Source organism: Portunus trituberculatus, chromosome 39, assembly GCF_017591435.1.
Source record: "Portunus trituberculatus isolate SZX2019 chromosome 39, ASM1759143v1, whole genome shotgun sequence".
In the NCBI taxonomy this organism is placed as follows: domain Eukaryota; kingdom Metazoa; phylum Arthropoda; class Malacostraca; order Decapoda; family Portunidae; genus Portunus; species Portunus trituberculatus.
Genome location: NC_059293.1, coordinates 4,498,550 through 4,513,448, shown reverse-complemented (window position 1 = coordinate 4,513,448; position 14,899 = coordinate 4,498,550). Strand labels below are relative to the sequence as shown.

Genomic DNA, 14,899 nt, shown 5'->3' with positions numbered 1-14,899 from the left:
GGAGAAAAATACTCCTTATCATCTCTTTCTTACTTATTAGTCCATTTGTGAACTTTTTTTTTTTTTGCTTTTTTAACTGTATCGAGCTGAAATGAACTATAAACAAGGTCAAGCATGGATGGGAAATGCTCCTTGATGACTGCATGCCTCCCCTCTTCCTACGGCCTCACTGCACAAGGTTTTCTTCTTCCTCTCGTCCTTATTCTGTCCAACCCTCTAATACAGGGATTCTCAATCTGGGGTTTCCGAACCCCCAGGGGTTCACAAAAAGATTTCCAGGGGTACTTAGATGGCTGATTTAATGATACATTCTTTGCAGAATACCTTTGCCCGTTGAGTTAGTGTCAGTCACTAAATTAACATTCTGTTCGATGTCAAATTACTGGGGTTTCGGGTAGATGGTCTTATAACTCAGAGGGTTCTTAACGAGTAAAAGGTTGAGAACCCCTGATCTATAGTGTAAAGGCATAAACATTTCCTCCTACATTGCCCAGCCTACATCAATGAAAGATCCAAACACCACAATTGGCAGCGTCCTTACCCAGAAAATGAAGAACACCTCATTGGAAAATTACTTTCTCAAATATCTAGTTTGTCAGATGCGCACATCATAAGTGAAATATGAAAAATATAAGAAACAAAAAATGAAGATATATGGAAGTATGCTAGTTCGCCAGTATGCGGTGTGTAACCGTATCCAGCCATAAAAGAGATTAGGAAGGGCAGGAGGGTCAAAGGAAACATTTAATGACCCAGGCCGTTTGGCCCAGGGCAGCCCGGGCAGATATATCGCCCAGGTCATGTAAACATCCAGTGGTAGTGTTGTCGTCTTGGATGTTGTTCGTACCACACGTGGAGTTCATTTGAGCTTGTACTTGATTGGTGAATGGTACATTCTGAGGGGCGTGTTGTGTGGGTCAAGACACGCCCCCATAAGTTCCTGAAGGGAAATTGTAGAGGTTTGGGGCAGAGAGAGAGAGGAGAGAGGAAGCAGAGAGGACAACCGCGGCTCTAAGCGGGCCACCCTCGGCTGCATAGCTGAGGGCGGCGTTTTGTACTTCATATATAACCAGTAAGTGGAGCTTATAAGTTGCAATGCAGTCTTTTGAGGTAAATTAGAATGGAGGAAGAAGCATGATAGGAGGTTTAGGTATTATGTGGTATTAGTTTATTATGGTTTATGTGGTTGTACTTTGGTTCATAATGACGTCGTTATATACTTGCGTTTTCATCTATGAGTAAGGGAATTTGTATACGGCTACCTACGTATGTGCATGTGTGTTGCTCTGACGAATAAGTTACATAACATATTTACTAGTGTGTAATTGTGTACGAAGTTAACGTGGTTCCATGTATGGGTACCAAGAGAAAGAGATTATTTGAGGAAGTCACTTGTGTGGAGATATCAATATTTGTCATTATATTTCGGTGGTGTTACGTTGTCATTTTGTTGAACGGAGTCTGGTAATTATATGTGTATGGTAATATATTTGGTGGTACGTCATGTGGTTGCTTGCATTCATGTACCAAGTAAAGGTCATCCTTATATACGGGTAGCTGGGAAAAAGGGGTAATATTGTACGTACTACGTATGAGATTTACGGAGAAATAAAGCACCGGGTTCAGATGTTGTAATACGTTATGAAGATATAGTGGATGATGTTTGAAGTGAAATCCGTTTTGATGCGAGAATATCTACGAGATTAATGCAGTTCTTAAGGATGTTTGTAAGAGAAATTGTAATAATTGCAGTGGAGAAGGCAACAGAAAGAGTTGTGATTGTTACTTGTCGGCGCCGTATCGAACACCTTATGTATAGATATTAGTTTTGTTAATTAAAGATAGAAAAAACCTTTGACTATTTATAGCCAGTAGCTAGACAATTTGTGCAACGTCGTGCAACAGCTCGGATCACGACAAAGTAAAAAGTTTAAAAAATAATTATAGTCCTTGCATTTTATATGTTTATAGTGTTTATAGAAGTCACGGGACAAAGAATTACCACAACATTGGAAATCTGATTTGTTAAGTATTATATAATAAGTAAGAAGCCAAAATGACTCAATCCTCCTATAAGACTCCATTCCGGCGAGGCTGAGATATTGAAGCCTATATATATATATATATATATATATATATATATATATATATATATATATATATATATATATATATATATATATATATATATATATATATTACAGGTAGGTTAGTCTGAGATAACAGTGGAGTGAAATAACTATAACAACGCTGGCAAAAACACAACAGATAGAAAGAACCCTATCAGGTCCATAAGTCTTGCGAAGGTTTAGGACAGCTAAGGGATGGAAAACATCATTACGAAGAATCTTAATTAAAGGCATGAAGTAGTTAGAGGGAGGAGGAGAGGGAGGGACAATCCCAGAATCATCCAAGGTGGAGTTGTTAGCAAAGGTTTGAGAGAAGAGTTCAGCTTTAAAGACAGATGAGATGGCAGTGGCGCCATCAGGATGAAATATAAGAGGAAGAGATTAAGAAGTAAATTTATTGAAGATGTTTTTGGCCAGATGCCGGAAGTTGGAGTTTGAAAGATTTGACATTTTATATTCATAAAGTTCTGTTTGGTAAGCTGAAGAACAGACTTGGCATGAATCCCGGCAGAAATATAAAGTGCGTGAAATTCAGGTGATGTTAGGCTCAGGTACCTTTTGTGGGCAACCTCTCAATTATGTATAGCGCGAGAACAGGCTGTGTTAAACCAAGGTTTAGAAGGTTTTGGATAAGAAAAAAATATGAGGGATGTACGCCTCTTTGCCAGACACAATCACCTCTGTTATGCATTCACTATACAGAGATGGGTCTCTGACACGGAAACAGTAATCATTCCAGGGAAAATCAACATAATACCTCCTCGGGGCCCACAACTGGCAGAGGCAAAACGCCAGAGGCACTTCTACTTTGGGGGATCCTGAGGAGGAATTGGAGAAATAGGACAAAATACAGATATGACGTTGTGATCAGAGGAGCCCAACGGAGAAGATAGGTTAACAGCATAAGCAGAAGGATTAGAGGTAAGGAAGAAGTCAAGAATGTTGGACGTATCTCCAAGACGATAAGGAATACGAGTATACCTGCCACAGCCTCCAAATTCGTTGTAACGCTCTTTCATCATTCCTCTTTCTGACAGACATCCGAGAAGACCCTAAGAAGTCACGCAGAGAAAGACATATACAAGTAAATCTGGAACAAATAAAATAAATGCAGCAAAGTGAAGATATAACAGAGTTAAATTTTTTACGATGCACGTAGTGCATTTGTGGTAACCTTCACCATTCACCTCTACTGTGCTGACGTCTTCTTTCACTGTTGAAGTCCTATGATCGACTCATAGTTTCCGTATAAAACATAATCGATAGAAATTGGTAGATACTGGAGCAGACCACCACTTCCACTACCATCGCCACCATCTTTTGACTACTCCAGTGCTCGTATGTTGAAACGCGTTGTTCTCTCAAAAGGATATTTTTTCTAAAGGTCACAGAGAGGACTGTCTTTCATTGTCTTTTCCCCTCTATGTGATGAAATCTCGTCATTGAATCACTCTCCTAAGTAAAATGTCCTTGGAATTACTAAGACAGTTAAGTGTGTGTGGGTGATGTTTGGTTGCGTGGTTTATTCGTTTAAGGCACAGTAGGTGAATATGAAGCGTAGGAAAGAATCAATGTACAGTAAATGAACGAACTGAGAATTCGTATCATTATCTTCACTGGACCGCAGAGTTAGACACCTCCTGTTAGCTCTCTTGACCAGCTTCAGCTCTCACCACACGTCTACAATGGATTTGATTGATTGATATTATGTAGCCACAACATCGCGGTCATATGGCGCCTCTGTTAAGCTCCCAAATTAATAGCCTTTCAAAAATAATAACCTTTCTGAAGCCGAGACTGCCCCATGGTAGAATCACACAGATGCCGTGGTGGTGGGAGGCGTACACTGAATAAAAATCTTGACGAAGTCCTGTTGTTGTTGATGATGAAGCCCCGTATGTTACACGATTTATTTCACGATGACAAATTGTAAAACTTTATAGCGATATCATGTGTGTGTTGAAAGAGGGGACTTTCACCATCACCACCACCACCACCACCACCCCATCCAACATCACTAAATGCTATCATCATGCTCACTACTACTACTACTACTACTACTACTACTACTATTACCAGGAGAACCGTCACGTCACCATTATATACCGTCACTTCACCGTCACCACCACCATCACCACCTTCATTACCGCAGGCAGTGTGTTCCTGGTCGGTCCTTACTTTTCACTCTTTTCTATCCCTTTTTAATTCCTCGCTTGACTTTTTTCTCGTTCTTTCTCTTTTTTCCAAACCATTTATAATTCTGTATGTCATATTTCACTCTCCCCCCTTCTCTCTCTCTCTCTCTCTCTCTCTCTCTCTCTCTCTCTCTCTCTCTCTCTCTCTCTCTCTCTCTCTCTCTCTCTCCTTCCACATCGATTTTCTCTTTCTTTTTTTGAATTTTTAGTTCCTTGTTTATCATTAAGGGAAAGGCGTGCGCGTGCCTACTACTACTACTACTACTACTACTACTACTACTACTACTACTACTACTACTACTACTACTACTACTACTACTTCTACAAATACTACTACTAATACTGCCACCTCTACTGCTACTACTACTACTACTACTACTACTACTACTACTGCTGCTGCTACTGCTACTACTACTACTACTACTACTACTACTACTACTACTACTACTACTACTACTACTACTACTAATAATAATAATAATAATAATAATAGTAATGATGATAATAAAAATAATGATAATAGTAATAATCATAGTAATGGTAATAATAATAATAATGATGATAATAATAATAATTTAACTACTAGTACTAGAAGACGGTGGCATAGTGGATAAAGTGGTGAGCGTGGGATCGGGCAAACGTCCACGCGTAGGTTCGAATCCCACCACGTACAGCCTTAAAGCACTTTGCCATTTGTTGAGTGGTTTAAAGTTATCTACATATCACCATGATACCCAGGTTCTAGGTGGTTACACTCAAGATGAGCTTGGGTGGTGATATGGGCCCTAATATGGGTACCACTATAAATAAAATTGCCTGCGCCACTAATGGGCGGAAGCTGAACAGCGCTTCCTATACACTCTTCAAGTGTGCCTATAGGCGCTATAGGCTTTACAGTAAAAAAAAAAAAAAATACTACTACTACTACTATACCATCACAAAAACAACAACAACAATAGCAACCGTTATTACTACCACAACCACGTGCTAACATCGCCACCACCATCCCAAAACGCGCGCGCGCGCACACACACACACACACAAATCACTAGAAATAACAAAATCACAGCTATACGGTGCCATTCTTTTCAAGTTTCCGTCACTCAATTTACCGATATTGTTTTTCGTTGGCGCGACAAAAAAAAATAACCAACCAGCCAGCCAGTGGGAGGGAGGAAAGAGGGAGGGTGCGTGTGTCTGTGTGTGTGAGCAGTCCGGTAATATTACAGTCAGGCAGGAGGCGGGAATATTGGAACCGTTCTCACTGTGAGGAATCTGTGTTCGAAATGGATGTATCGAAAGCGTCACTGAGCAATCAACGCTGCGCTGCTCTATTGAAGGTGCTGCAAGAAAAGTTGAAACGTGCCTCCACAGGTTATAGGGAAGCGTGCCCGGCTGCACAATGGAGAGGAGAGAGAAGGCAACGTGGTGGGGGCTGTGCCAGGGAAAATATCGATAGGTTTAGTTTGGAATGACAGATGGGTGTAGCTAGGGAAGTGACGTGGCGTGGAGTGTAGTGAGGAATTTTGATATGTTTAGGATGGATTGACAGACTGGTGTAGCTGTGTGTTTGAGTTGTATAGGAAAGGAAAATGAAGTGTAGCAGAGAAGTATTGATAGGTTTATCAGTTCTGTGAGTGGCGAGGCTATTAGATATGGACTTAAAGTTTAAGAGAGGCCTTGAATTCAGCGACGCAAAGGAGAGATGGAAAGGAGGGCGGGGAAGATGTTAAGAGCATGAAGGAAGGACGTGTGGGTGTAATAGAGTACCTGGTAAATGTACAAATTGGAAAGATGGAAGGACAGCTGGTTGTAGGGAGTAGAGAAGTAGGGTTTTCACTGTGAGGAATATTCCTTACGAAAGAAAACTAAAGCTTTTAAATGTACATTATTTAGAGAGGCTTATATTAAGAGGGTAATGATAGAAACCCTTTAGTGGTATAGAGCATGTAACAAGGGTGACGTCTACTTATTTCTCAGTGTCAGTAATCGAGATGAAACAAGAACAAATGACTTAACGCTTAGCCATCAGCTAGACGCATTAATGGATGGTAAGATGATGAGAGGTGGAAATGAATAGCTATGTACAACATGCTTTTATTTTTTTAAGGATGGAGAGTTAAGTGCAGCAGGATGGCTGTGAGTGTAGGAGGGAACAGTAGGAGGGAAGTGTCAAAAGATAAATTGGTGTCACACATATACAAGAAGAAAATAATTGATTGATTGAATTTGAAAGCGATGACGGTTTGCTAGTGACGCCACTCAACAATATGTCGTGGGAAGCGGCAAACACAGCACTCAGGTCTGTCACGTTTGATGTCCAGGAGTACAAAGGACAAGGGCAGTAGGCGGGGGAGAAAAACACAGAACGGACCGAACGCAAAGCCGACTCCCGTTAGACTCCCGCTAAAAACCATTGTGGCACCGGGGAAGACGCAGACCCACAAAGGAGAGCTAAACAACAAACTGGCGAGAAGTGTTATAGTGAATGAATGAGTAGATAAATAATGAACAATAGTAGTATTAATTACAATAATAATAATCATATTAACACGGGAATGACCTTGTACACTATAACAATAGCGCCGCATAAGTCATAGTGTGTGTGTGTGTGTGTGTGTGTGTGTGTGTGTGTGTGTGTGTGTGTGTGTGTGTGTGTGTGTGTGTGTGTGTGTGTGTGTGTGTGTGTGTGTGTGCGTGCGTGCGTGCGTGCGTGTGTGTGTGCGTGCGTGTGTGTTTTTGGTCGCGCGAGCAGTGAACATCTATTGGGTGACTCACAAAACGTAGAATTGCTGTATAGAACCATTAAAAGAAAAATGTATAGAAAGAAGCCATGCAGTCTATCTGACTAATATGAAGTCTACCTCACTAATATGAAGGCAACGTGTTGAGGCGGCGAGCGAGGTGAGCGAGGCGAGTAGTGCCCATGGCAGCAGTACACAGGCAAGCTGCATTATGAACTATATTCTGAAATACGACTGTGCAGCACTTTCACTATTTTCAAAACGCCCTTGTTATTCTTTTCTTATGTATTCGTAAGATAGGAAAGCTGGCCAAAGGCAACAGAGAGTAAGTAAAAGGCCTACTTAGAATGCCAGTCCCTATGCAGGTCCGAGAGAGTTCGACAAAGGAAAGAGATATACATGTCTTGAAACCTCCTTCTTCTCAGGTCATAGGGAAATGGAAATATAGAAGTAGGTAGGAAGTGACACGAGTTTTTAAAGATATTTAAGCAATTTTAGTAGCAGAGTAACATTTTTTTCCTATTAATAGGAGAAACACTCTTGAGAATCCGGCTAATCATCTCTGTGGTCTTCGAAACTAGTCGTGATGAGAGAGTAAAGCGTTTCAGAATACGTGGCCAGGATCATATTCTGAAACATTTCTGTATCTCACTGATATTAGTTTTGGAAGTCTCTAGTTGAAGTTACATGGGTTGGCAAAGGTCCTTTTATGGTTCTTGTGACGATTAACAACATTTCTTGTTTATAAGCAAGAGAAAAACGCTTCTGAACTCGACTAATAATTTCTGTGGCTTCTGAAAATAGTCATAGTGAGTTAGTATAGCGCTTCACAATACATGTCCGTGCCTCCCGGGCCCGCTTGGTCATCAGGGAGGCATCAGACGGGCCTTCTCGCTCCTTAATCATGACGCGGGTGGCTGTGATGGCAAGGCGGCGGCGCGGAGGCGCGAGTTACGGGGAAGTGATGAGAAGGGAAGGGAGAGCAAGAGAGAGGGCGGGAGGCAGGTGAAGGAAGGCGGGACGGGAAGGAAGGGAGATATTCAAATGTAGACAGAGGGAGGGCGGGAGACAAAAGGAGGGCGGGAAGTGAGAAAAAGAAACCTATAGATGAAGGGAGGTGGGAAAAATATAAGGAGGCCGGGAGGCAGACAGATAGGATGACGAGAAAAAGTGAGTAGGGAAAGGAGGACGGAAGGCAAGAGGAAGAGAAGGGAGAGGGAGGGCGTGAGCCGTAAGGCAAGAGGAAGGGAAGCGGGAGGGAGGTGAGGTGGGAGGTAAGAGGAAGGGAGGCAAGGTAAGAGGCACCGAGCCAAGCATTAAGGGAGGAACAAGAGGTGAATGAGTAAAAAGACATAAAAGATGCTTATTATTCCTGCCCAGAGGAGACTCAAACTCTTTAATTCATACTCGTTACAGAGGCGCATGAGCAAAACGGGATCCAACACTGGTTGTAAAGATGTATGAGGATATACCCAGGATGATGTGGACAAGATCACAAGGGTCAATAATCTGGGAACCGACTTGAAGTTATGCGTTCAAACTAGAAGTTAAGTTTATAAAGAGAAGAGAAGGATATACTTTACGGATCTTCTACGTATGTGGCCAGAAGGAATTTAATATTGTTTGTTGACTTCAGTGTGGTAATGGAACTATTCTATTCTACTTCATTCTGTTTTATTCTATCCAAAATCTGTTGAATCTTTTTTTTTTCTCTCTCTCTCTCTTTCTTTTCCTATTCAAATGGTTTTGGCATTTGGAAACTTTTGTCTGAGTGGATGCTTGTCAACCAATCTGGTGAAGTTAGCACTTAATCAGTACGAACTTTTAAGAGAGAGTTAGATGAATTAATGAATAAATACAATAGTTAGATATAAGGAGATGTCTTTTTATAATGGGATTGCCACGTGTAGGTCTGATGACTTCCTGTAGCTCTCCTTGCTTTCTTTTTCACTCTGCAGCTCATGGATAGGGACATGGATAGGGAGTAGGTGGGCGCCTACACGTGGTGTTACAGGAAGTGAAGGGCGAAGGCGGTACAAACTGGTTCTGCCCTTCACTCGTACCACTGTGTCTGTATTGACGGGAGGAGGAAACAACGAAGGAAGGCAGGCGTCCTAAGAGTATTAGAACAGGAAGTTACAAGAACCCTCCAGACCTACACGTTACAGTCCGTCTGAACAAAGCTACCGAATTCCACCTATCATCCTTATCCATCATCTTCTTTTAAACCTCTCCATTGACTCAGCACTAAAACTTGATCAGTGTGTGAATATCGTGATGCTGCATGCTTGAAAGAGAGAGAGAGAGAGAGAGAGAGAGAGAGAGAGAGAGAGAGAGAGAGAGAGAGAGAGAGAGAGAGAGAGAGAGTCGTAAAATGATTAGCGAGAGTGGTGCCTTGTCTTCCTCTCTTCCATTGTGATGACCACAGTGTGAAGAAACGCTTACCGCTCCAACAAACTTGACAGGCAACTAACAACCTCTTTTGTCCCTCCCTCCATCCCCTCTTCCTTCCCTCTGTCCTTCGCCCCTTACAATTTTGCTTCCCCTTTCGCGTCGAATCCTTGCGCATTCCCAGACAGCGAAGAAAAGGTTGCATTAAGAAAGCCAAGTCGAAGTGAAAGAAAAATCAAAATGTTTGGGTGAAAGTGTCCAATGGTTGAGAAAATAACTAATTGGGTGGGTGGGTGTTTGGGTGACATTGCCAGTGCAATGTAAGAATGGCTTTTATTTCACTTGTATTCATATATAATGTTTGGCAGTGACTGATTCTCATTCTTTAAACTCATCAACGTTAATGAAGTAATAAATATATATTTCGTAACTTGTAGTTCATGCTATCCATCATTAATAATGTTGATACACACAATGATCCGCGTTGGTACACACAGTGGTACGAGTTGATATAGGTGAGCCGAGTTGACAATGAGCCGAGTTGGCAATGGTCTGTGTTGAGTTGCCCTGCAATCCTCTTTTTGGATTCCACTGACACTGCTGTCTCTTATATCATGTGATTATGAAGCATTATTTCTTTCTACTAGCTGCTGATTGGTTAATGTCCCTCAAAGAAAAAACGCTACTGTTGTCTGGAGGAAAATGTTAACCATGCACTAATGCCATCTAGCGGAGACTACCGCCAGAGAAGTGGAACTCCGCTGAAAAAAAAGTATCCAAAATAACGAACCTAAGAAATTTTTTTGTGAATCGCTTTAGAGGGAGTTCGTATGGACTCCTTATCTTTTCTTCGTACGTAATACTAGAGTAGAGAGAGTCAGTGAATCCTTACTTTGGACAAATAGCCACAGGGAGCGGTGGTTCGTCGCAGGCAGTGTCTGGTGATTTCACATAACTATCAAAGCAAGCACTTTGTCCGTGCTTTAGTGGGCACAAGCGTTAAGCCAATCAACAGGAAAACTGCTTGCTGGTGCTCTTAGACACATTTCTATCGTCTGTACGCATCTTTAAAGGTACAATCTTAAGCAAAAGTCATGTAATCTTGTGTACTCTAACTAGAATGTTCACTGATTTCCCTCCAATTTCTGCAACATTCGTGGCCTTCGTTCTAATTTTCAATCTGTGGAACACCACCTCTCCTCTACTAAACCTCATCTTCTCTTCCTAACCGAAACACAGTTGTCTGTGACTACTGACAGCAGCCCTTTTCTGTTCCCTCCTACTTGCTCTATCCTCATTTTCAATCCAAAGCTGGATGTTGCGCATACGTGCGTAACGACACCACTTGCTCTCGTGCCCACAATCTTGAATCTTCAGAATTTTCTACCATCTGGCTAAGACTTCAATGTCACTCTCTAACTAAATTCATCTGTGCTGTATACCTCTCACCTAATTCCTCTGACTATGTAAAATTCTTTGACTATTTGACTTCCAAGGTGGAGCACATCTTATCTCACTTTCCTTTTGCTGAGATCTCCATTTTAGGGATTTCAATGTTCACCACCAGCTTTGGCTTTCATCTTCTTTCACTGACCAACCTGGTGAACAAACCTTCAACTTTGCTATCCTTCATGACCTAGAGCAGCTAGTGCAGTTCCCTACCCGTATTCCTGACCGCCTTGGAGACACGCCCAACATTCTTGATCTTTTCCTAACCTCCAACCCTTCTGCTTACTCTGTTAAACTTTCCTCTCCGTTGGGCTCCTCCGACCACAATCTAATTTCCGCTACCTGTTCTATCACTCCAGTGCAGCCTCAGGACCCGCCTAAGCGGAGGTGCTTCTGGCATTTTAACTCTGCTAAGTGGGAGGAACTAAGGCAGTACTATTCTGATTTCCCTTGGGATGATTATTGTTTTCATGTCAGAGATCCTTCTCTTTGTGCCGAGCGCATAACAGAGGTGATTATCTCTGGCATGGAGCTATACATTCCTCATACTTTCTCTAACCCTAAAGCTAAAAAGCCTTGGTTTAACTCTGCTTGTTCTCGTGCTGTCAATGATAGAGGCGGCTCACAAACGGTTCCGTAGCCATCCAACTGCTGAAACTCATGCCCTATATATTTCTGCCCGTAATCATGCCAAATCTATTCTCCAACTTACTAAAACTCTTTCATCAATAGAAAATGTCAAAGTCTTTCCAATTCTAACTCCTCTCGAGATTTCTGGCATCTAGCCAATAATATCTCTAACAACTTTACTTCTTCGTCTTTCCCTCCTTTACTTCATCCAGATGGCTCTACAGCTGTCTCTTCTTTTCTAAAGCTGAACTCTTCGCTCAAACCTTTGCTACCAACTCAACTTTGGATGATTCTGGGCATATTCCTCCTACTCCTCCACCCTCTGACTACTTCATCCCTAAAATTAAAATTCTTTATAAAGACGTTTTCCTGGCCCTCTCTGGCCTTGATTCTCGGAAGGCTTACGGTCCGGATGGAGTCCCTCCTGTTGTTCTCAAAAACTGTGCTTCCGAACTCGCTCACTGCCTGGTCAAACTCTTTCATCTGTGTCTCTCTACTTCTATTTATCCTTCTTGCTGGAAGTTTGCTCACATTCAACCTGTCTATTATTCATCAATGATCTCCTAAATCTGACTCAATGCCCTATCCACTCCTATGCTGATGATACCACCTTGCATTATTCAACAGCGTTCAACAGACGCCCAACCCAACAACAATTAAATGACTCAAGGCGAGATGCTATAGGACGCCTAACTTCTGATCTTTCACTTGTTTCTGATTGGGGCAGAGAAAACCTGGTTTTGTTCAATGCCTCAAAACTCAATTTCTACAACTATCTACTCGACATAACCTTCCAGACAACTATCCTCTCTTCTTCAATAACACTCAACTTCCCTCTCCTCTACATTAAACACACTCGGTCTATCCTTCACTAAAAATCTAAACTGGAAATTTCACATCTCTACTCTTGCTAAATCAGCTTCCAAGAAGTTAGGTGTCCTGTGGCGTCTTCGTCCATTTTTCTCTCCTCCCAGCTGCTTGCTCTGTACAGGGCCTTATCCGCCCGTGTATGGAGTATGGCTCTCATGTCTGGGGATCCACACACAGCTTTACTAAACAAGGTGGAATCTAAAGCTTTTCGTCTTATCAACTCTTCTCCTCTAACTGACTGTCTTGATTCTTTAAGTCACCGCCGCAATGTTGCATCTTTATCTGTCTTCTACCGCTGTTTTCATGCTGTCTGCTCTTCTGAACTTGCTAACTGCTTGCCTTCCCCCTCCTGCGGCCTCGCTGCACAAGACTCTCTACTTCTTCTCATCCCTATTCTGTCCATCTTCCTAATGCAAGAGTTAACCAGTATCTTCACTCCTTCATTCCCTACACTGGTAAACTCTGGAACTCTCTACCTGTGTCTGTATTTCCACCTGCCTATGACTTAAACTCTTTCAAAAGAGGAGTGTCAAGACACCTCTTACGTTAACTGGACCCTCCTTTTAGATTTTTTTGTTTTTTCTCTTTCTCCTACTTTCCTCTCAACAGGGCCTGGCAACCAGCGGGATTTTTTTTTCCAACACTTTGTTTTCCCTTGGCCAGTGCCCTTGTAATGTAAAAAAAAAAAAAAAAAAAAAAGTCTTAAGGCATGGCAATCTTACAAAACTTGTCGCCATATTTCGAATCACCTTGGGCTCTCAGAAAACTCACTTAAAAAGCTTTTGGGATGATTTTTAGAGTTTAAATTCACGGTTTTCTTACTAATGAAGCAAAATTCGTCTTAAACTATCACTACAACCATGAAAAACATCGTGGTAAACCTATATGACTTCTTCTAGAAACTGGTGTAAATCATACAAACACGACGTAGAGGAGATAGAGAAAGTTGTCTCGTATGTATTGATGGGCAGATGAGAAGGCTGGCTGAGGCAAAGGAAAAGTCATAGTGCAAGTGAGTGCTTAAGATTGCTCGACTAAATGTATGGTAGCCATAACTGCACGGAACAAAGCTCTATTCATCAAACAGCATCTTTTGTTCTTTTATTTCTTTCACAATTCTTTCCTTGCATAGATTAGATATCAGGTGTCACTTTTCTTTCTTTCCTTATTTCTTTATTCATTTCTATTACTTTTTATTTTTTTTTCTTTATATTTTTATTTTTCCTTCTTTCTTTGTATTTTTTTCTTTCTATAGTTTCTTTCTATCGTCTTCGTCTCTTTCTCCTTCTTTTCCTCCTCCTCCTCCTTCTCTCTTTCTTTCTTTCTTTCTTTCCTCCTTATTCTTTCGTTCTTTTGCCTTTTTGTTTTTATCTCCTCCTCCTCTTCCATTCCCTCCTCCTCCTCCTCCTCCTCCTCCTCCTCCTCCTCCTCCTCCTCCTCCTCCTCCTCCACCTTAATTTTCATCTAATCTCTTTTACCCTCAACTTACCAACAACAACAGCAACATCCACAGAGTCAGAAGAAGCAGGACAAACTTACCTAAGAGTGTGCTGTTGGTAATGATTTTGAAGATGTTGGCGGGATCCATCGTCCTTATCCTGTGCGACGCTTCTCTCCTTTTCGTCTCCTTCTGGTGCTCAACACAATGGTAGTCTTCTATTCTCTTAGTGTGGTGGTGGGCGTGCTAGTCGTGTGTTATCCTAGTGATGGTAGTGAGGGTGGTGACTGAGTTCCAACACACACACACACACACACACACACACACACACACACACACACACACACACACACACACACACACACACACACACACACACACACACAAAGATAAATGAGTCATTGATTGTCTAGGTTTTTGCTTGAATATTTTCGCGCGCATTGAGTTAGAGAGAGAGAGAGAAGAGAGAGAGAGAGAGAGAGAGAGAGAGAGAGAGAGAGAGAGAGAGAGAGAGAGAGAGAGAGAGAGAGAGAGAGAGAGAGAGAGAGAGAGAGAGAGAGAGAGAGAAATAAACAAAAGATATACATGGGGAGATGGAAAGAGGAGACAGACAGTTCCACGGAGACAAGCAATAGAGAGACGGATAGGTGCACAGAGACAGAGTGGGTTTTCAATTACGTTTCAGCAGGTCACAGAGTCTACACGCACAGAGCATACATACCCAGTGACATAACACAAGAAAGCGTACCTACCTATACTAACCAAGCTGATGACTATACGCATTGACAAAACATCGTGGTAGAAAGAACTGCAGCTTTATCAGTCTACAGAATAATGGAGTTTTTTTTGTAGTTGTGTCTTTTATGTTTCCTTTTGTCGTGTTCTCTCGTTTTTGTGTCGCATGAAAGCTATCTACAGATTTGCTTAGGTTCAACTGAGGACACAAAAACCACAAGTTACTAATTACATTGACCGATTGATCTGTAATGAAGAAAGCCATTGTGTTGTTCGAGCCCGGAACCCGAGTGTGCACGTGACTGAAGGAGCAATATG

At 41.8% G+C, this 14,899-nt stretch overlaps 1 protein-coding gene across 1 annotated transcript in view; it reads right to left on the bottom strand.

The window, feature by feature from the left end:
• LOC123515625 (putative neural-cadherin 2) overlaps positions 1–14,174 on the bottom strand; it is a 361,909-nt gene extending 347,735 nt beyond the window's left edge. Inside the window, exon 1 of the mRNA XM_045274424.1 lies at positions 13,948–14,174. Within this exon, the coding sequence (XP_045130359.1) occupies positions 13,948–13,996 (49 nt within the window). The 5' untranslated portion in view covers positions 13,997–14,174. The remainder of the gene's footprint in view (positions 1–13,947) is intronic.
• Between the last annotated feature and the right edge of the window lie 725 nt (positions 14,175–14,899).